Source organism: Salmo salar, chromosome ssa22 (genome assembly GCF_905237065.1).
Source record: "Salmo salar chromosome ssa22, Ssal_v3.1, whole genome shotgun sequence".
Lineage (NCBI taxonomy): Eukaryota > Metazoa > Chordata > Actinopteri > Salmoniformes > Salmonidae > Salmo > Salmo salar.
In genome coordinates, this window is record NC_059463.1 from 62100814 (window position 1) to 62125070 (window position 24257).

General features: G+C 47.0%; 1 protein-coding gene across 3 annotated transcripts in view; it reads left to right on the plus strand.

Annotated features, from left to right (window-relative positions):
- Window positions 1-20521, plus strand: part of LOC106591232 (lysine-specific demethylase phf2) — a 130315-nt gene extending 109794 nt beyond the window's left edge. For all 3 annotated transcript variants that reach the window (XM_045705073.1, XM_045705072.1, XM_045705074.1), the window contains exons 19-22: window positions 320-412; window positions 10842-10951; window positions 12157-12544; window positions 19319-20521. In XM_045705073.1, the coding sequence (XP_045561029.1) occupies window positions 320-412; window positions 10842-10951; window positions 12157-12544; window positions 19319-19407 (680 nt within the window). In that variant the 3' untranslated portion in view covers window positions 19408-20521. The remainder of the gene's footprint in view (window positions 1-319; window positions 413-10841; window positions 10952-12156; window positions 12545-19318) is intronic.
- Window positions 20522-24257: the final 3736 nt, after the last annotated feature.

The window sequence follows — 24257 nt, forward strand, 5'->3', positions numbered from 1 at the left end:
AGCTATAGAACCTTTTGAGGATCTGAGGACCCATGCCAAATCTTTTTAGTTTCATGAGGGGGAATAGGTTTTGTCGTGCCCACTTCACGACTGTCTTGGTGTGCTTGGACCATGTTGAGGTAAGGTAAAAGAAATGTTAGTTTGTTGGTGATGTTGACGCCAAGGAACTTGAAGCTCACAGACAGACAGACAGACAGACAGACAGACAGACAGACAGACAGACAGACAGACAGACAGACAGACAGACAGACAGACAGACAGACAGTGTTGAGCTGTGGGTCTATGAGTGTTCATTAACCAGATGGTGTGTTTGTTCCAGTTTACCCCTCTCTTGAGTCCGAAGAGGATAACCCTGTCTTCAAATCCAGATCCAAGAAGAGGAAAGGTTCTGACACTCCGTACAGCCCCACAGGTACACTACACCTGTCACTCCATACAGCCCCACAGGTACACTACACCTGTCACTCCATACAGCCCCACAGGTACACTACACCTGTCACTCCATACTGCCCCACAGGTACACTACACCTGTCACTCCATACAGCCCCACAGGTACACTACACCTGTCACTCCATACAGCCCCACAGGTACACTACACCTGTCACTCCATACAGCCCCACAGGTACACTACACCTGTCACTCCATACAGCCCCACAGGTACACTACACCTGTCACTCCATACAGCCCCACAGGTACACTACACCTGTCACTCCATACAGCCCCACAGGTACACTACACCTGTCACTCCATACAGCCCCACAGGTACACTACACCTGTCACTCCATACAGCCCCACAGGTACACTACACCTGTCACTCCATACAGCCCCACAGGTACACTACACCTGTCACTCCATACAGCCCCACAGGTACACTACACCTGTCACTCCATACAGCCCCACAGGTACACTACACCTGTCACTCCATACAGCCCCACAGGTACACTACACCTGTCACTCCATACAGCCCCACAGGTACACTACACCTGTCACTCCATACAGCCCCACAGGTACACTACACCTGTCACTCCATACAGCCCCACAGGTACACTACACCTGTCACTCCATACAGCCCCACAGGTACACTACACCTGTCACTCCATACAGCCCCACAGGTACACTACACCTGTCACTCCATACAGCCCCACAGGTACACTACACCTGTCACTCCATACAGCCCCACAGGTACACTACACCTGTCACTCCATACAGCCCCACAGGTACACTACACCTGTCACTCCATACAGCCCCACAGGTACACTACACCTGTCACTCCATACAGCCCCACAGGTACACTACACCTGTCACTCCATACAGCCCCACAGGTACACTACACCTGTCACTCCATACAGCCCCACAGGTACACTACACCTGTCACTCCATACAGCCCCACAGGTACACTACACCTGTCACTCCATACAGCCCCACAGGTACACTACACCTGTCACTCCATACAGCCCCACAGGTACACTACACCTGTCACTCCATACAGCCCCACAGGTACACTACACCTGTCACTCCATACAGCCCCACAGGTACACTACACCTGTCACTCCATACAGCCCCACAGGTACACTACACCTGTCACTCCATACAGCCCCACAGGTACACTACACCTGTCACTCCATACAGCCCCACAGGTACACTACACCTGTCACTCCATACAGCCCCACAGGTACACTACACCTGTCACTCCATACAGCCCCACAGGTACACTACACCTGTCACTCCATACAGCCCCACAGGTACACTACACCTGTCACTCCATACAGCCCCACAGGTACACTACACCTGTCACTCCATACAGCCCCACAGGTACACTACACCTGTCACTCCATACAGCCCCACAGGTACACTACACCTGTCACTCCATACAGCCCCACAGGTACACTACACCTGTCACTCCATACAGCCCCACAGGTACACTACACCTGTCACTCCATACAGCCCCACAGGTACACTACACCTGTCACTCCATACAGCCCCACAGGTACACTACACCTGTCACTCCATACAGCCCCACAGGTACACTACACCTGTCACTCCATACAGCCCCACAGGTACACTACACCTGTCACTCCATACAGCCCCACAGGTACACTACACCTGTCACTCCATACAGCCCCACAGGTACACTACACCTGTCACTCCATACAGCCCCACAGGTACACTACACCTGTCACTCCATACAGCCCCACAGGTACACTACACCTGTCACTCCATACAGCCCCACAGGTACACTACACCTGTCACTCCATACAGCCCCACAGGTACACTACACCTGTCACTCCATACAGCCCCACAGGTACACTACACCTGTCACTCCATACAGCCCCACAGGTACACTACACCTGTCACTCCATACAGCCCCACAGGTACACTACACCTGTCACTCCATACAGCCCCACAGGTACACTACACCTGTCACTCCATACAGCCCCACAGGTACACTACACCTGTCACTCCATACAGCCCCACAGGTACACTACACCTGTCACTCCATACAGCCCCACAGGTACACTACACCTGTCACTCCATACAGCCCCACAGGTACACTACACCTGTCACTCCATACAGCCCCACAGGTACACTACACCTGTCACTCCGTACAGCCCCACAGGTACACTACACCTGTCACTCCATACAGCCCCACAGGTACACTACACCTGTCACTCCGTACAGCCCCACAGGTACACTACACCTGTCACTCCATACAGCCCCACAGGTACACTACACCTGTCACTCCGTACAGCCCCACAGGTACACTACACCTGTCACTCCGTACAGCCCCACAGGTACACTACACCTGTCACTCCGTACAGCCCCACAGGTACACTACACCTGTCACTCCATACAGCCCCACAGGTACACTACACCTGTCACTCCATACAGCCCCACAGGTACACTACACCTGTCACTCCATACAGCCCCACAGGTACACTACACCTGTCACTCCATACAGCCCCACAGGTACACTACACCTGTCACTCCATACAGCCCCACAGGTACACTACACCTGTCACTCCATACAGCCCCACAGGTACACTACACCTGTCACTCCATACAGCCCCACAGGTACACTACACCTGTCACTCCATACAGCCCCACAGGTACACTACACCTGTCACTCCATACAGCCCCACAGGTACACTACACCTGTCACTCCATACAGCCCCACAGGTACACTACACCTGTCACTCCATACAGCCCCACAGGTACACTACACCTGTCACTCCATACAGCCCCACAGGTACACTACACCTGTCACTCCATACAGCCCCACAGGTACACTACACCTGTCACTCCATACAGCCCCACAGGTACACTACACCTGTCACTCCATACAGCCCCACAGGTACACTACACCTGTCACTCCATACAGCCCCACAGGTACACTACACCTGTCACTCCATACAGCCCCACAGGTACACTACACCTGTCACTCCATACAGCCCCACAGGTACACTACACCTGTCACTCCATACAGCCTCACAGGTACACTACACCTGTCACTCCATACAGCCCCACAGGTACACTACACCTGTCACTCCATACAGCCCCACAGGTACACTACACCTGTCACTCCATACAGCCCCACAGGTACACTACACCTGTCACTCCATACAGCCCCACAGGTACACTACACCTGTCACTCCATACAGCCCCACAGGTACACTACACCTGTCACTCCATACAGCCCCACAGGTACACTACACCTGTCACTCCATACAGCCTCACAGGTACACTACACCTGTCACTCCATACAGCCCTCACAGGTACACTACACCTGTCACTCCGTACAGCCCCACAGGTACACTACACCTGTCACTCCGTACAGCCCCACAGGTACACTACACCTGTCACTCCGTACAGCCCCACAGGTACACTACACCTGTCACTCCGCACAGCCCCACAGGTACACTACACCTGTCACTCCGTACAGCCCCACAGGTACACTACACCTGTCACTCCGTACAGCCCCACAGGTACACTACACCTGTCACTCCATACAGCCCCACAGGTACACTACACCTGTCACTCCGTACAGCCCCACAGGTACACTACACCTGTCACTCCGTACAGCCCCACAGGTACACTACACCTGTCACTCCGTACAGCCCCACAGGTACACTACACCTGTCACTCCATGACAGGTACACTACACCTGTCACTCCATACAGGTACACTACACCTGTCACTCCGTACAGCCCCACAGGTACACTACACCTGTCACTCCGTACAGCCCCACAGGTACACTACACCTGTCACTCCGTACAGCCCCACAGGTACACTACACCTGTCACTCCATACAGCCCCACAGGTACACTACACCTGTCACTCCATACAGCCCCACAGGTACACTACACCTGTCACTCCGTACAGCCCCACAGGTACACTACACCTGTCACTCCATACAGCCCCACAGGTACACTACACCTGTCACTCCATACAGCCCCACAGGTACACTACACCTGTCACTCCATACAGCCCCACAGGTACACTACACCTGTCACTCCATACAGCCCCACAGGTACACTACACCTGTCACTCCATACAGCCCCACAGGTACACTACACCTGTCACTCCATACAGCCCCACAGGTACACTACACCTGTCACTCCATACTGCCCCACAGGTACACTACACCTGTCACTCCATACAGCCCCACAGGTACACTACACCTGTCACTCCATACAGCCCCACAGGTACACTACACCTGTCACTCCATACAGCCCCACAGGTACACTACACCTGTCACTCCATACAGCCCCACAGGTACACTACACCTGTCACTCCATACAGCCCCACAGGTACACTACACCTGTCACTCCATACAGCCCCACAATTACACTACACCTGTCACTCCATACAGCCCCACAGGTACACTACACCTGTCACTCCATACAGCCCCACAGGTACACTACACCTGTCACTCCATACAGCCCCACAGGTACACTACACCTGTCACTCCATACAGCCCCACAGGTACACTACACCTGTCACTCCATACAGCCCCACAGGTACACTACACCTGTCACTCCATACAGCCCCACAGGTACACTACACCTGTCACTCCATACAGCCCCACAGGTACACTACACCTGTCACTCCATACAGCCTCACAGGTACACTACACCTGTCACTCCATACAGCCCCACAGGTACACTACACCTGTCACTCCATACAGCCTCACAGGTACACTACACCTGTCACTCCATACAGCCCCACAGGTACACTACACCTGTCACTCCATACAGCCCCACAGGTACACTACACCTGTCACTCCATACAGCCCCACAGGTACACTACACCTGTCACTCCATACAGCCCCACAGGTACACTACACCTGTCACTCCATACAGCCCCACAGGTACACTACACCTGTCACTCCATACAGCCCCACAGGTACACTACACCTGTCACTCCGTACAGCCCCACAGGTACACTACACCTGTCACTCCGTACAGCCCCACAGGTACACTACACCTGTCACTCCGCACAGCCCCACAGGTACACTACACCTGTCACTCCGTACAGCCCCACAGGTACACTACACCTGTCACTCCGTACAGCCCCACAGGTACACTACACCTGTCACTCCATACAGCCCCACAGGTACACTACACCTGTCACTCCATACAGCCCCACAGGTACACTACACCTGTCACTCCATACAGCCCCACAGGTACACTACACCTGTCACTCCATACAGCCCCACAGGTACACTACACCTGTCACTCCATACAGCCCCACAGGTACACTACACCTGTCACTCCATACAGCCCCACAGGTACACTACACCTGTCACTCCATACAGCCCCACAGGTACACTACACCTGTCACTCCATACAGCCCCACAGGTACACTACACCTGTCACTCCATACAGCCCCACAGGTACACTACACCTGTCACTCCATACAGCCCCACAGGTACACTACACCTGTCACTCCATACAGCCCCACAGGTACACTACACCTGTCACTCCATACAGCCCCACAGGTACACTACACCTGTCACTCCATACAGCCCCACAGGTACACTACACCTGTCACTCCATACAGCCCCACAGGTACACTACACCTGTCACTCCATAAAGCCCCACAGGTACACTACACCTGTCACTCCATACAGCCTCACAGGTACACTACACCTGTCACTCCATACAGCCCCACAGGTACACTACACCTGTCACTCCATACAGCCCCACAGGTACACTACACCTGTCACTCCATACAGCCCCACAGGTACACTACACCTGTCACTCCATACAGCCCCACAGGTACACTACACCTGTCACTCCATACAGCCTCACAGGTACACTACACCTGTCACTCCATACAGCCTCACAGGTACACTACACCTGTCACTCCGTACAGCCCCACAGGTACACTACACCTGTCACTCCGTACAGCCCCACAGGTACACTACACCTGTCACTCCGTACAGCCCCACAGGTACACTACACCTGTCACTCCGTACAGCCCCACAGGTACACTACACCTGTCACTCCATACAGCCCCACAGGTACACTACACCTGTCACTCCATACAGCCCCACAGGTACACTACACCTGTCACTCCATACAGCCCCACAGGTACACTACACCTGTCACTCCATACAGCCCCACAGGTACACTACACCTGTCACTCCATACAGCCCCACAGGTACACTACACCTGTCACTCCATACAGCCCCACAGGTACACTACACCTGACACTCCATACAGCCCCACAGGTACACTACACCTGTCACTCCATACAGCCCCACAGGTACACTACACCTGTCACTCCATACAGCCCCACAGGTACACTACACCTGTCACTCCATACAGCCCCACAGGTACACTACACCTGTCACTCCATACAGCCCCACAGGTACACTACACCTGTCACTCCATACAGCCCCACAGGTACACTACACCTGTCACTCCATACAGCCCCACAGGTACACTACACCTGTCACTCCATACAGCCCCACAGGTACACTACACCTGTCACTCCATACAGCCCCACAGGTACACTACACCTGTCACTCCATAAAGCCCCACAGGTACACTACACCTGTCACTCCATACAGCCCCACAGGTACACTACACCTGTCACTCCATACAGCCCCACAGGTACACTACACCTGTCACTCCATACAGCCCCACAGGTACACTACACCTGTCACTCCATACAGCCCCACAGGTACACTACACCTGTCACTCCATACAAAGTGTCAGTCCCATGTTTCATGAGATGAAATAAAAGATCCCAGAAATGTCTTGCAAATTTTGTGAGACAAATGTGTTTATATCCCTGTCGGTGAGCATTTCTCCTTTGCTAACCTTTATGTGGGTCATTTTGAAGAACATTTTGTTAGCAATGAAAACAAAAATACATTTTTTGAATAAATTCCTTCAGTGGTATGGATATATTGAAGACATGTTTCACATATGGTGAGGACCATGAGAAGATCTGTTAGATTTTATGGCATTACTCAATGACATTGACCCCAATCTCTAATTCACTGTTGAACGTGACACTAAACGTGTTCATTACTTCGATATGTGGAATTGAGAAATCAATTGGAACCCTGTTTACAACTCTGTATAGAAAAGAAATGGACAGAAATACTCTATTACAGGGAGACAGCTTCCACCCTGAGCCATTAAAAAGAGGACTTCCTAGAAGCCAGTTTTTCAGACTGCCATTCTCCACAGAGGATTATCTAGAAAAAAACGGAGATGCACAATAGGTTTCTAAGAAGAGGCTATTCTCCACAATGTGTGGATGAAGCTCTTCATTTGGCATTAGGGGAAACGGATCAACTGCTACCAAAAAAAATGACTAACTAGGGCTCAAGGACTTTCTGGAATGTTCACCACCACATAGACTTTAACTCGTGCAAAGATGCTGTCAAGGAAACACTGGCTTGTTTTATAATGGGACCAGCAACAAACACCGGCTTGTTTTAAAATGGGACCAGCAACAAACACTGGCTTGTTTTAAAATGGGACCAGCAACAAACACCGGCTTGTTTTATAATGGGACCAGCAACAAACACTGGCTTGTTTTAAAATGGGACCAGCAACAAACACTGGCTTGTTTTATCATGGGACCAGCAACGAACACTGGCTTGTTTTATAATGGGACCAGCAAGGAAATACCGGCTTGTTTTATCATGGGACCAGCAACAAACACTGGCTTGTTTTAAAATGGGACCAGCAAGGAACACTGGCTTGTTTTATAATGAGACCAGCAAGGAACACTGGCTTGTTTTATCATGAGACCAGCAAGGAACACTGGCTTGTTTTATAATGAGACCAGCAACAAACACTGGCTTGTTTTATAATGGGACCAGCAAGGAACACTGGCTTGTTTTATCATGGGACCAGCAAGGAAGACTGGCTTGTTTTATCATGGGACCAGCAAGGAACACTGGCTTGTTTTATCATGGGACCAGCAAGGAAATACCGGCTTGTTTTATCATGGGACCAGCAACAAACACTGGCTTGTTTTATAATGGGACCAGCAAGGAACACTGGCTTGTTTTATCATGAGACCAGCAAGGAAGACTGGCTTGTTTTATAATGGGACCAGCAAGGAACACTGGCTTGTTTTATCATGGGACCAGCAACAAACACTGGCTTGTTTTATAATGGGACCAGCAAGGAACACTGGCTTGTTTTATCATGAGACCAGCAAGGAAGACTGGCTTGTTTTTTCATGGGACTCAGTTCTGCCAGCTGAATTTAAGAACTCACCAACTGCCAGGCTCTTTTACATCCTCTTCCGAATGGTAGCTATTAATGCAGAGGATGAGCACAGAGCAACAATATGAGGTGAAGTGTGAATGTTTCTGCCGCCCACATACAGGAAAACGGTTCCAAATAAATGACATTATTACGTGCTTCACCACCCATGTTATTTACATGATTAAATGTCCATGTGGGCTGTGCTATGTCTGTAAAACCTCTCAAACAGAGAATTAGTGAACGTAAAAGCATAATCAGTGGAAACGTCGGGGATTATCCTGTCGCAGTACATTTTAATGACCTAAAACATGACACGTCTACTTTTAGATTTTGTGGCTTTAGTGAAAGTTACGACATTTCCTAAAAGTCTTAATGATGAGATGCCTATGTATGTTATGTTGTAAACGTGAACATGAATTAATGCCACCACTTCAGCCTTTTCTGAGGTTTTTTCCTGCACTGTACCCAGTGATTTATGAAAACGTACTTGATAGGTCGATGTCCTCCTTGTGGTTTTTACAGACTTGTTTAATACGTTTTATGTACACACATTATTTGAAAATGTATGAAATGCACATTGTTAAATTTGGTAACACTTGCTTTTTTTCTCTCGACTCCAACCCCATTAGATTCATTGAACGGAAATTATAAACACTCACAAAAGCTCTGACGAAGGCCTTGAGGCCGATACATGAAGCTTATTAAAGAGCAGTGATACTATCCAGAGCAGTGACCAGAGCAGTGATACTATCCAGAGTAGTGATACTATCCAGAGCAGTGATACTATCCAGAGCAGTGATACTATCCAGAGCAGTGACCAGAGCAGTGATACTATCCAGAGCAGTGATACTATCCAGAGCAGTGGTACTATCCAGAGCAGTGATACTATCCAGAGCAGTGATACTATCCAGAGCAGTGATACTATCCAGAGCAGTGATACTATCCAGAGCAGTGACCAGAGCAGTGATACTATCCAGAGCAGTGGTACTATCCAGAGCAGTGATACTATCCAGAGCAGTGATACTATCCAGAGCAGTGATACTATCCAGAGCAGTGATACTATCCAGAGCAGTGATACTATCCAGAGTAGTGATACTATCCAGAGCAGTGATACTATCCAGAGCAGTGGTACTATCCAGAGTAGTGGTACTATCCAGAGCAGTGATACTATCCAGAGCAGTGGTACTATCCAGAGCAGTGATACTATCCAGAGCAGTGATACTATCCAGAGCAGTGATAATATCCAGAGTAGTGATACTATCCAGAGCAGTGATACTATCCAGAGCAGTGATACTATCCAGAGCAGTGATACTATCCAGAGCAGTGATACTATCCAGAGCAGTGGTACTATCCAGAGCAGTGGTACTATCCAGAGCAGTGATACTATCCAGAGCAGTGATACTATCCAGAGCAGTGGTACTATCCAGAGCAGTGATACTATCCAGAGCAGTGATACTATCCAGAGCAGTGATACAATCCAGAGCAGTGATACTATCCCGAGTAGTGATACTATCCAGAGCAGTGATACTATCCAGAGCAGTGATACTATCCAGAGCAGTGGTACTATCCAGAGCAGTGATACTATCAGAGTAGTGATACTATCCAGAGCAGTGATACTATCCAGAGCAGTGATACTATCCAGAGCAGTGGTACTATCCAGAGCAGTGATACTATCCAGAGTAGTGATACTATCCCGAGTAGTGATACTATCCAGAGTAGTGATACTATCCAGAGCAGTGGTACTATCCAGAGCAGTGATACTATCCAGAGCAGTGGTACTATCCAGAGCAGTGATACTATCCAGAGTAGTGATACTATCCAGAGCAGTGTGGTGGTTTCTTATTTGTTACCATGCACCTGCAACAAAGGTAGCTCAGATTTGCGAGTGCCTTTAGAATTTTTAAAGTATCTGTGACCAACAGATGCATATTTGTATTCCCAATCCATAGATTAGGGCCAAATTAATTTATTTCAATTGACTGAATTCCTTATATGAACTGTAGCTCAGTAAAGTCTTTGAACTTGTTTTATGTTTTTGTTCTGTATAGATGCATGTATTGTCTGAGCTGTGAAGTGAGTGTTATGATGTCTCTGTGGTTGCAGCGCGTGTCGGTCCCTCTGTGCTTCGTCAGGCGAGGCCGGCCAGAGAAGGAGCGCGAGTGGCTTCCATCGAGACCGGACTAGCGGCTGCCGCAGCCAAACTCTCACACCAGGTTAGTTGGGAAGAGTGTTGTTGGGGGAAACTCACCAGGTTAGCTGGGAAGAGTGTTGTTGAATGGGGAAACTCACCAGGTTAGCTGGGAAGAGTGTTGTTGAGTGGGGGGACTCACCAGGTTAGCTAGGAAGAGTGTTGTTCCTCTAGTCGTCTCACCTCAGGGTTATGTTCCTCTAGTCTCTCCTCAGGGTTATGTTCCTCTAGTCTCACCTCAGGGTTATGTTCCTCTAGTCTCTCCTCAGGGTTATGTTCCTCTAGTCGCCTCACCTCAGGGTTATGTTCCTCTAGTCTCTCCTCAGGGTTATGTTCCTCTAGTCTCTCCTCAGGGTTATGTTCCTCTAGTCTCTCCTCAGGGTTATGTTCCTCTAGTCTCACCTCAGGGTTATGTTCCTCTAGTCTCTCCTCAGGGTTATGTTCCTCTAGTCGCCTCACCTCAGGGTTATGTTCCTCTAGTCGTCTCTCCTCAGGGTTATGTTCCTCTAGTCTCTCCTCAGGGTTATGTTCCTCTAGTCGCCTCACCTCAGGGTTATGTTCCTCTAGTCTCTCCTCAGGGTTATGTTCCTCTAGTCTCACCTCAGGGTTATGTTCCTCTAGTCTCTCCTCAGGGTTATGTTCCTCTAGTCTCTCCTCAGGGTTATGTTCCTCTAGTCTCTCCTCAGGGTTATGTTCCTCTAGTCGTCTCTCCTCAGGGTTATGTTCCTCTAGTCTCTCCTCAGGGTTATGTTCCTCTAGTCTCACCTCAGGGTTATGTTCCTCTAGTCGCCTCTCCTCAGGGTTATGTTCCTCTAGTCTCACCTCAGGGTTATGTTCCTCTAGTCTCTCCTCAGGGTTATGTTCCTCTAGTCTCACCTCAGGGTTATGTTCCTCTAGTCTCTCCTCAGGGTTATGTTCCTCTAGTCTCTCCTCAGGGTTATGTTCCTCTAGTCTCTCCTCAGGGTTATGTTCCTCTAGTCGCCTCTCCTCAGGGTTATGTTCCTCTAGTCTCTCCTCAGGGTTATGTTCCTCTAGTCTCTCCTCAGGGTTATGTTCCTCTAGTCGCCTCACCTCAGGGTTATGTTCCTCTAGTCTCACCTCAGGGTTATGTTCCTCTAGTCGTCTCTCCTCAGGGTTATGTTCCTCTAGTCTCACCTCAGGGTTATGTTCCTCTAGTCTCACCTCAGGGTTAGGGCTCTGGGGTTCTGTGTTAATATTTGTTTTTCCCAGAAGGAGCAGCAGAAGACCAAGAAAAAGCAGAAGAGCACAAAAAAGAAGCCCCCTGCTGCCGTGAGGGAGGAGGAGGAGGAAGATGAGGAGCCAGTGAGGAAGCTGAGCAGGGACAGCAGTTCTCCAGAACCTGACGCGGGCCGGGACTCCGAGCCAGGTCAAACCGACCATGAATACTCCTCTGGGGCAGGAGGGAAGCAGGCTGTGGGGCCCCAACCCATGGCACCTGGAGTCTTCCTTACGCAGAGACGACCCTCAACGTTTTCATCATCTCACAACAATAACAACAACAACACGGCCAAGGGGGAGCGAGGAGCCGGAGGAGGAGGAGGAGGAGGAGGAGCGGGAGGAGCAGGAGGAGCGGGAAAAGGTGACGCAAAGGGCGAAGGTAAGTGATTTCGTCCACAGGGGAATACCACACATGCATTCCGTAATGTTGGTTGGTGTGGTAAAGTTCAGTAAAGAGCCTTTCAAGTAATTTACGCCTCACCGCTAACAAGATTAACTGTTGCTTTCCATTGATACTAAATGGTCCTTCTAGCCGGGGACGATTCACCTATATACACTGGTGCCCCTATTATATACACTGGTGCCCCTGTTATATACACTGGTGCCCCTGTTATATACACTGGTGCCCCTGTTATATACACTGGTGCTCCTGTTATATACACTGGTGCTCCTATTATATACACTGGTGCCCCTATTATATATCCTGGTGCCCCTATTATATACACTGGTGCCCCTATTATATACACTGGTGCCCCTGTTATATACACTGGTGCCCCTGTTATATACACTGGTGCCCCTATTATATACACTGGTGCCCCTGTTATATACACTGGTGCCCCTATTATATACACTGGTGCCCCTATTATATACACTGGTGCCCCTGTTATATACACTGGTGCCCCTGTTATATACACTGGTGCCCCTGTTATATACACTGGTGCCCCTATTATATACACTGGTGCCCCTGTTATATACACTGGTGCCCCTATTATATACACTGGTGCCCCTATTATATACACTGGTGCCCCTGTTATATACACTGGTGCCCCTGTTATATACACTGGTGCCCCTATTATATACACTGGTGCCCCTGTTATGTACACTGGTGCCCCTGTTATATACACTGGTGCCCCTATTATATACACTGGTGCCCCTGTTATATCAAATTTCAAATCAAATCAAATTTATTTTTATATAGCCCTTCGTACATCAGCTGATATTCTCAAAGTGCTGTACAGAAACGCAGCCTAAAACCCCAAACAGCAAGCAAAGCATGTGAAAGAAGCACGGTGGCTAGGAAAAACTCCCTAGGAAAAACTCCCTAGAAAGGCCAAAAACCTAGGAAGAAACCTAGAGAGGAACCAGGCTATGAGGGGTGGCCAGTCCTCTTCTGGCTGTGCAGGGTGGATATTATAACAGAACATGGTCAAAATGTTAAAATGTTAAAATGTTCATAAATGACCAGCATGGTCAAATAATAATAATCATAGTAGTTGTCGAGGGTGCAACAAGCATGTCCGGTGAACAGGTCAGGGTTCCATAGCCGCAGGCAGAACAGTTGAAACTGGAGCAGCAGCACGGCCAGGTGGACTGGGGACAGCAAGGAGTCATCATACCAGGTAGTCCTGAGGCATGGTCCTAGGGCTCAGGTCCTCCGAGAGAAAGACAGAAAGAGAGAAAGAGAGAATTAGAGAGAGCATATTTAAATACACACAGGACACCGGATAAGACAAGAGAAATACTCCAGATGTAACAGACTGACCCTAGCCCCCGACACATAAACTACTGCAGCATAAATACTGGAGGCTGAGACAGGAGGGATCAGAAGACACTGTGGCCCCATCCGATGATACCCCGGGACAGGGCCAAACAGGCAGGATATAACCCCACCCACTTTGCCAAAGCACAGCCCCCACACCACTAGAGGGATGTCTCCAACCACCAACTTACCGTCCTAAGACAAGGCCGAGTATAGCCCACAACGATCTCCGCCATGGCACAACCCCAAGGGGGCGCCAACCCAGACAGGAAGACCACGTCAGTGACTCAACCCACTCAAGTGACGCACCCCTCCCATGGACGGCATGGAAGAACACCAGTAGGCCAGTGACTCAGCCTCTGTAAAAGGGTTAGAGGCAGAGAATCCCAGTGGAAAGAGGGGAACCGGCAAGGCAGAGACAGCAAGGGCGGTTCGTTGCTCCAGCCTTTCCGTTCACCTTCACACTCCTGGGCCAGACTATACTTAATCATAGGACCTACTGAAGAGATAAGTCTTCAGTAAAGACTTAAAGGTTGAGACTGAGTCTGCGTCTCTCACATTGGTAGGCAGACCATTCCATAAAAATGGAGCTCTATAGGAGAAAGCCCTACCTCCAGCCGTTTGCTTAGAAATTCTAGGGACAATTAGGAGGCCTGCGTCTTGTGACCGTAGCGTACGTGTAGGTATGTACGGCAGGACCAAATCGGAAAGATAGGTAGGAGCAAGCCCATGTAATGCTTTGTAGGTTAGCAGTAAAACCTTGAAATCAGCCCTTGCCTTAACAGGAAGCCAGTGTAGGGAGGCTAACACTGGAGTAATATGATCAAATTTTTTGGTTCTAGTCAGGATTCTAGCAGCCGTATTTAGCACTAACTGAAGTTTATTTAGTGCTTTATCCGGGTAGCCGGAAAGTAGAGCATTGCAGTAGTCCAGCCTAGAAGTAACAAAAGCATGGATTAATTTTTCTGCGTCATTTTTGGACAGAAAATTTCTGATTTTTGCAATGTTACGTAGATGGAAAAAAGCTGTCCTTGAAACAGTCTTGATATGTTCTTCAAAAGAGAGATCAGGGTCCAGAGTAACGCCGAGGTCCTTCACAGTTTTATTTGAGACGACTGTACAACCATCCAGATTAATTGTCAGATTCAACAGAAGATCTCTTTGTTTCTTGGGACCTAGAACAAGCATCTCTGTTTTGTCCGAGTTTAAAAGTAGAAAGTTTGCAGCCATCCACTTCTTTATGTCTGAAACACAGGCTTCTGGTGCCCCTGTTATATACACTGGTGCCCCTGTTATATACACTGGTGCCCCTGTTATATACACTGGTGCCCCTATTATATACACTGGTGCCCCTGTTATATATACTGGTGCCCCTGTTATATACACTGGTGCCCCTGTTATATACACTGGTGCCCCTGTTATATACACTGGTGCCCCTATTATAGACACTGGTGCCCCTGTTATATACACTGGTGCCCCCTATTATATACACTGGTGCCCCTGTTATATACACTGGTGCCCCTGTTATATACACTGGTGCCCCTGTTATATACACTGGTGCCCCTATTATATACACTGGTGCCCCTATTATATACACTGGTGCTCCTATTATATACACTGGTGCCCCTGTTATATACACTGGTGCCCCTGTTATATACACTGGTGCCCCTATTATATACACTGGTGCCCCTGTTATATACACTGGTGCCCCTGTTATATACACTGGTGCCCCTGTTATATACACTGGTGCCCCTGTTATATACACTGGTGCCCCTATTATATACACTGGTGCCCCTGTTATATATACTGGTGCCCCTGTTATATACACTGGTGCCCCTGTTATATACACTGGTGCCCCTGTTATATACACTGGTGCCCCTATTATAGACACTGGTGCCCCTGTTATATACACTGGTGCCCCTATTATATACACTGGTGCCCCTGTTATATACACTGGTGCCCCTGTTATATACACTGGTGCCCCTGTTATATACACTGGTGCCCCTATTATATACACTGGTGCCCCTATTATATACACTGGTGCTCCTATTATATACACTGGTGCCCCTGTTATATACACTGGTGCCCCTGTTATATACACTGGTGCCCCTATTATATACACTGGTGCCCCTATTATATACACTGGTGCCCCTGTTATATACACTGGTGCCCCTGTTATATACAATGGTGCCCCTATTATAGACACTGGTGCCCCTGTTATATACACTGGTGCCCCTGTTATATACACTGGTGCCCCTGTTATATACACTGGTGCCCCTGTTATATACACTGGTGCCCCTATTATATACACTGGTGCCCCTATTATATACACTGGTGCCCCTATTATAGACACTGGTGCCCCTGTTATGTACACTGGTGCCCCTATTATATATCCTGGTGCCCCTATTATATATCCTGGTGCCCCTATTATATATCCTGGTGCCCCTACTGTATATCCTGGTGCCCCTATTATATTTCCTGGTGCCCCTATTATATATCCTGGTGCCCCTATTATATACACTGGTGCCCCTATTATATACACTGGTGCCCCTACTATATATCCTGGTGCCCCTATTATATATCCTGGTGCCCCTATTATATATCCTGGTGCCCCTACTATATATCCTGGTGCCCCTATTATATATCCTGGTGCCCCTGTTATATACACTGGTGCCCCTATTATATACACTGGTGCCCCTATTATATACACTGGTGCCCCTATTATATATCCTGGTGCCCCTATTATAGACACTGGTGCCCCTGTTATATACACTGGCGCCCCTATTATATACACTGGTGCCCCTGTTATATACACTGGTGCCCCTGTTATATACACTGGTGCCCCTGTTATATACACTGGTGCCCCTATTATATACACTGGTGCCCCTATTATATACACTGGTGCTCCTATTATATACACTGGTGCCCCTGTTATATACACTGGTGCCCCTGTTATATACACTGGTGCCCCTATTATATACACTGGTGCCCCTATTATATACACTGGTGCCCCTGTTATATACACTGGTGCCCCTGTTATATACACTGGTGCCCCTATTATAGACACTGGTGCCCCTGTTATATACACTGGTGCCCCTGTTATATACACTGGTGCCCCTATTATATACACTGGTGCCCCTATTATAGACACTGGTGCCCCTGTTATGTACACTGGTGCCCCTATTATATATCCTGGTGCCCCTATTATATATCCTGGTGCCCCTACTGTATATCCTGGTGCCCCTATTATATTTCCTGGTGCCCCTATTATATATCCTGGTGCCCCTATTATATACACTGGTGCCCCTACTATATATCCTGGTGCCCCTATTATATATCCTGGTGCCCCTATTATATATCCTGGTGCCCCTACTATATATCCTGGTGCCCCTATTATATATCCTGGTGCCCCTGTTATATACACTGGTGCCCCTATTATATACACTTTTGCCCCTATTATATACACTGGTGCCCCTATTATATATCCTGGTGCCCCTATTATATATCCTGGTGCCCCTATTATATATCCTGGTGCCCCTATTATATACACTGGTGCCCCTATTATATACACTGGTGCCCCTATTATATACACTGGTGCCCCTATTATATACACTGGTGCCCCTATTATATATCCTGGTGCCCCTATTATATACACTGGTGCTCCTATTATATATCCTGGTGCCCCTATTATATACACTGGTGCCCCTATTATATATCCTGGTGCCCCTATTATATACACTGGTGCTCCTATTATATATCCTGGTGCCCCTATTATATATCCTGGTGCCCCTATTATATACACTGGTGCCCCTATTATATATCCTGGTGCCCCTATTATATATCCTGGTGCCCCTATTATATACACTGGTGCTCCTATTATAAATCCTGGTGCCCCTATTATATATCCTGGTGCCCCTATTATATATCCTGGTGCCCCTATTATATATCCTGGTGCTCCTATTATATACACTGGTGCTCCTATTATATACACTGGTGCTCCTATTATATACACTGGTGCCTCTACTCAACAAATTGGATGCAGTCTATCACAGTGCCATCCGTTTTGTCACCAAAGCCCCATATACTACCCACCACTGCGACCTGTATGCTCTCGTTGGCTGGCCCTCGCTTCATATCCCGCACCAAACCCACTGGCTACAGGTCCCCCTTATCTCAGCTCACTGGTCACCATAGCAGCACCCACCTGTAGCACGCGCTCCAGCAGGTATATCTCTCTGGTCACCCCCAAAGCCAATTCCTCCTTTGGTCGTCTTTCCTTCCAGTTCTCTGCTGCCAATGACTGGAACGAACTACAAAAATCTCTGAAACTGGAAACACTTATCTCCCTCACTAGCTTTAAGCACCAGCTATCAGAGCAGCTCACAGATCACTGCACCTGTACATAGCCCATCTATAATTTAACCCAAACTACTACCTCTTCGCCTACTGTATTTATTTATTTATTTATTTTGCTCCTTTGCACCCCATTATTTCTATTTCTACTTTGCACTTTCTTCCACTACAAATCTACCATTCCAGTGTTTTACTTGCTATATTGTATTTACTTTGCCTCCATGGCCTTTTTTGCCTTTACCTCCCTTATCTCATCTCATTTGCTCACATTGTATATAGACTTATTTTTCTACTATATTATTGGCTCTAGGTTTGTTTTACTCCATGTGTAACTCTGTGTTGTTGTATGTGTCTTGGCCAGGTCGCAGTTTTAAATGAGAACTTGTTCTCAACTTGCCTACCTGGTTAAATAAAGGTAAAATAAAATAAAAAATATACACTGGTGCCACTATTATATATCCTGGTGCCACTATTATATATCCTGGTGCCCCTATTATATATCCTGGTGCCCCTACTATATATCCTGGTGCCCCTACTATATATCCTGGTGCCCCTATTATATATCCTGGTGCCCCTATTATATATCCTGGTGCCCCTATTATATACACTGGTGCCCCTATTATATACACTGGTGCCCCTATTATATACACTGGTGCCCCTATTATATACACTGGTGCCCCTATTATATATCCTGGTGCCCCTATTATATACACTGGTGCCCCTATTATATATCCTGGTGCCCCTATTATATATCCTGGTGCCCCTACTATATATCCTGGTGCCCCTATTATATATCCTGGTGCCCCTATTATATATCCTGGTGCCCCTATTATATATCCTGGTGCCCCTATTATATATCCTGGTGCCCCTATTATATACACTGCTAAACATATTATATACACTGGTTTCCCTTACTATATTTATACTTGTGCCCTCATTTTTCACATCCACATTGTACTAATCAATCTAAGAGTTAATCACTGTTGAATTCCTGATTTGTTTTTCTAAGATTTCTGCTTTCTGCCTCTATGTGCCCCTCAGCGAAGCGGCTAAAGAAAGGCATGGCGACGGCCAAACAGAGACTAGGAAAGATCCTCAAGATCCACCGCAACGGGAAGCTCCTCCTGTAACAGGAAGTGACTCACTGAGGATCATTGCCATTGGCTCCTGCAGTACTCTTAGCCTATGAACTGGCCCCGTCTCCCATCTCCTTTCCTTTGATTGGTGCTGGGCTAACAGACAGACTGAAACAGTCACCATTGGTTTTTGCCTATACTTAAAGTGTACAGAATAATTGCTAGAAATATTTTTTAAGAAAAAAATGTGTCATTTTACTACAGTCAGTTTATCAGGGGGTCGCTATGCTAGTGTTAAACTAGGCCTGCAGCCCAAACGGCAGCCTATTCCCTTTAAGGACCCTGGTCAAAAGTAGTGCGCTATAAAGGGAATAGGCTGCCATTTGGGACGCCGCCAAGAAGTACATTGTCGTCATTCCAGGACCCTGAAAGTATCCCTTACATGTATTCAGTTGGATGGCACTTATGTGGGGGTGGGGTTGAGGGTTAAAAGGTAGTTTATAGAGAATTCATTACTACTATTTGGATGTGGCTTATCATTACCTTGCAATATTGTTTAAGAATTTAGGAAATAATTGTTGCTTTCTGTCCTCCCCCAGACCAGACCTAGCCTGAAATACAGTCTTGTTTGTGTTAACAATCCAACCCCTCAGACATGTTAGGCATGACTAGGAGTGGAACGTTAGCACAGACCCAGGCCTTCACTAGATACATTCACCTCCACGCTGTTCCTTTGGTTTGCTAAGTACTATCAGTTACGATATTTATTCTCCTAATATACTGTTTCATGTCATAGACGGGGGGGTTTGAAGAAGAAGCCCCCCCAAAAAAGGCACTTATAGTAACAACTTGTGAAGGGATTTTCAGAGTTATGTCCGATATGTCAGTATGATGATTGTTCCAGTGGCTCAACTGGATTTCTCTGGTTGTTAGAACGGTTTGAAACTAATGTTTTTCACACCCAAACAAACACGTCATCGTTATTTCACAATGTGCCGTTTAGTTCCGTTTTGAAGACTTATCTTAAGATGGATATTGTGATTATAGACCGTATGAATTACCTACTTAAACACAGTAAACAAATAACCAAATGTGTAATATTGTTCTAAATTTGCACATACTGTATATTACCACAGCTGGTAAATTATCCTTAAAGAGATATAATGTGGTATTATTGTCATGCATTATTTAATAAGGATTTATTTGGTATTTCCATATCAATATTCCAGAATCTAACAATGACTGTATTGCCAGTCAATTGAAACCCTCTTTCCCAAATGGCACCCTATTCCCTATATAGTGCACTACTATAGACCAGGGCCCTATTCCCCTATATAGTGCACTACTTTAGACCAGGGCCCTATTCCCTATGTAGTGCACTACTTTAGACCAGAGGCCCTATTCCCTATATAGTGCACTACTTTAGACCAGAGCCCTATTCCCTATATAGTGCACTACTTTAGACCAGAGCCCTATTCCCTATATAGTGCACTACTTTAGACCAGGGCCCTATTCCCTATATAGTGCACTACTTTAGACCAGGGCCCTATTCCCTATGTAGTGTCCAGAGTTTGACCAGGGCCCTATTCCCTATGTAGTGTCCACAACGTTTGACCAGGGCCCTATTCCCTATGTAGTGTCCACAACGTTTGACCAGGGCCCTATTCCCTATATAGTGTCCACAACGTTTGACCAGGGTCCCTATTCCCTATGTAGTGTCCACAACGTTTGACCAGGGTCCCTATTCCCTATGTAGTGTCCACAACGTTTGACCAGGGCCCTATTCCCTATGTAGTGTCCACAACGTTTGACCAGGGTCCCTATTCCCTATGTAGTGTCCACAACGTTTGACCAGGGTCCCTATTCCCTATGTAGTGTCCAATGTTTGACCAGGGTCCCTATTCCCTATGTAGTGTCCACAACGTTTGACCAGGGTCCCTATTCCCTATGTAGTGTCCACAACGTTTGACCAGGGTCCCTATTCCCTATGTAGTGTCCACAACGTTTGACCAGGGTCCCTATTCCCTATGTAGTGTCCACAACGTTTGACCAGGGCCCCTATCTAACTCACTAAAGAAGGATCGTTATTGAAACACTAATCGTTGGGCCTCCTGAAGAACCTGTAAATCCCATAAGTTCTATAATGATAAGCCTCATCCAGCTCTCTCACTGTGGCCACATGGGGATACTTTCACTACTCTGATGGATTTTTAGGCAGCAGCATAGCCTTCATCACTGAAATATGCATCATTTCTATGGCTTATTATTCACATTACAGTATGTAGAATGTAGCTTGTACATAGCCTTTTTCAGGAATACTTTTTGTATCCTTTTTTTTCCTCCCTTAATACTTCATTATTATACATTTCTACTAGTTTTTTATTATAAACAAAATATATGTGAATATATATATAGATGTTAGTGTTTTTTGATTTGATTAGACACATGTTGGTTTTCACTTTGTTTATTTGTTATTAGACTGTGTTGCCTGGTAAACAACTGAAGAACAAAATAACATGAAGTCGTATGGCCTTACATTACCACATACACACAGCTACGTTACCGCATACACACAGCTACATTACCGCATACACACAGCTACATTACCGCATACACACGGCTACATTACCGCATACACACAGCTACATTACCGCATACACACGGCTACATTACCGCATACACACAGCTACATTACCGCATACACACAGCTACATTACCGCATACACACAGCTACATTACCGCATACACACAGCTACATTACCGCATACACACAGCTACGTTACCGCATACACACGGCTACATTACCGCATACACACAGCTACGTTACCGCATACACACAGCTACATTACCGCATACACACGGCTACATTACCGCATACACACAGCTACGTTACCGCATACACACAGCTACATTACCGCATACACACAGCTACATTACCGCATACACACGGCTACATTACCGCATACACACAGCTACATTACCGCATACACACAGCTACATTACCGCATACACACAGCTACATTACCGCATACACACAGCTACATTACCGCATACACACGGCTACGTTACCGCATACACACAGCTACGTTACCGCATACACACAGCTACATTACCGCATACACACAGCTACGTTACCGCATACACACGGCTACATTACCGCATACACACAGCTACATTACCGCATACACACAGCTACATTACCGCATACACACGGCTACGTTACCGCATACACACAGCTACATTACCGCATACACACAGCTACATTACCGCATACACACGGCTACATTACCGCATACACACAGCTACATTACCGCATACACACAGCTACATTACCGCATACACACAGCTACATTACCGCATACACACAGCTACATTACCGCATACACACGGCTACATTACCGCATACACACAGATACTTTACCTCATACACAGCTACATTACCGCATACACACGGCTACATTACCGCATACACACGGCTACATTACCGCATACACAGCTACATTACCGCATACACACAGCTACATTACCGCATACACACAGCTACATTACCGCATACACACGGCTACATTACCGCATACACACAGCTACATTACCGCATACACACAGCTACATTACCGCATACACACAGCTACATTACCGCATACACACAGCTACATTACCGCATACACACAGCTACATTACCGCATACACACAGCTACATTACCGCATACACACAGCTACATTACCGCATACACGGCTACATTACCAGCTACATTACCGCATACACACAGCTACATTACCGCATACACAGCTACATTACCGCATACACAGCTACATTACCGCATACACAGCTACATTACCGCATACACAGCTACATTACCGCATACACACAGCTACATTACTGCATACACACAGCTACATTACTGCATACACACAGCTACATTACCGCATACACACAGCTACATTACCACATACACACAGCTACATTACTACATACACACAGCTACATTACCGCATACACACAGCTACATTACCGCATACACACAGCTACATTACCGCATACACACAGCTACATTACCGCATACACGGCTACATTACCAGCTACATTACCGCATACACACAGCTACATTACCGCATACACAGCTACATTACCGCATACACAGCTACATTACCGCATACACAGCTACATTACCGCATACACAGCTACATTACCGCATACACACAGCTACATTACTGCATACACACAGCTACATTACTGCATACACACAGCTACATTACCGCATACACACAGCTACATTACTACATACACACAGCTACATTACTACATACACACAGCTACATTACTACATACCCACATCTACATTACTACATACACAGCTACATTATTACATACACACAGCTACATTACATTACTATATATACACAGCTACATTACCACATACACACAGCTACATTACTACATACACAGCTACATTACTACATACACACAGCTACATTACTATATACACACAGCTACATTACTACATACACACAGCTACATTACATTACTACATACACAGCTACATTACTACATACACACAGCTACATTACATTACTATATACACACAGCTACATTACATTACTATATGCACACAGCTACATTACTACATACACACAGCTACATTACCACATACACACAGCTACATTACTACATACACACAGCTACATTACTACATACACACAGCTACATTACTACATACACACAGCTACATTACTACATACACACAGCTACATTACTACATACACACAGCTACATTACCACATACACACAGCTACATTACCACATACACACAGCTACATAACTACATACACACAGCTACATTACATTACTATATACACACAGCTACATTACTACATACACACAGCTACATTACATTACTATATAC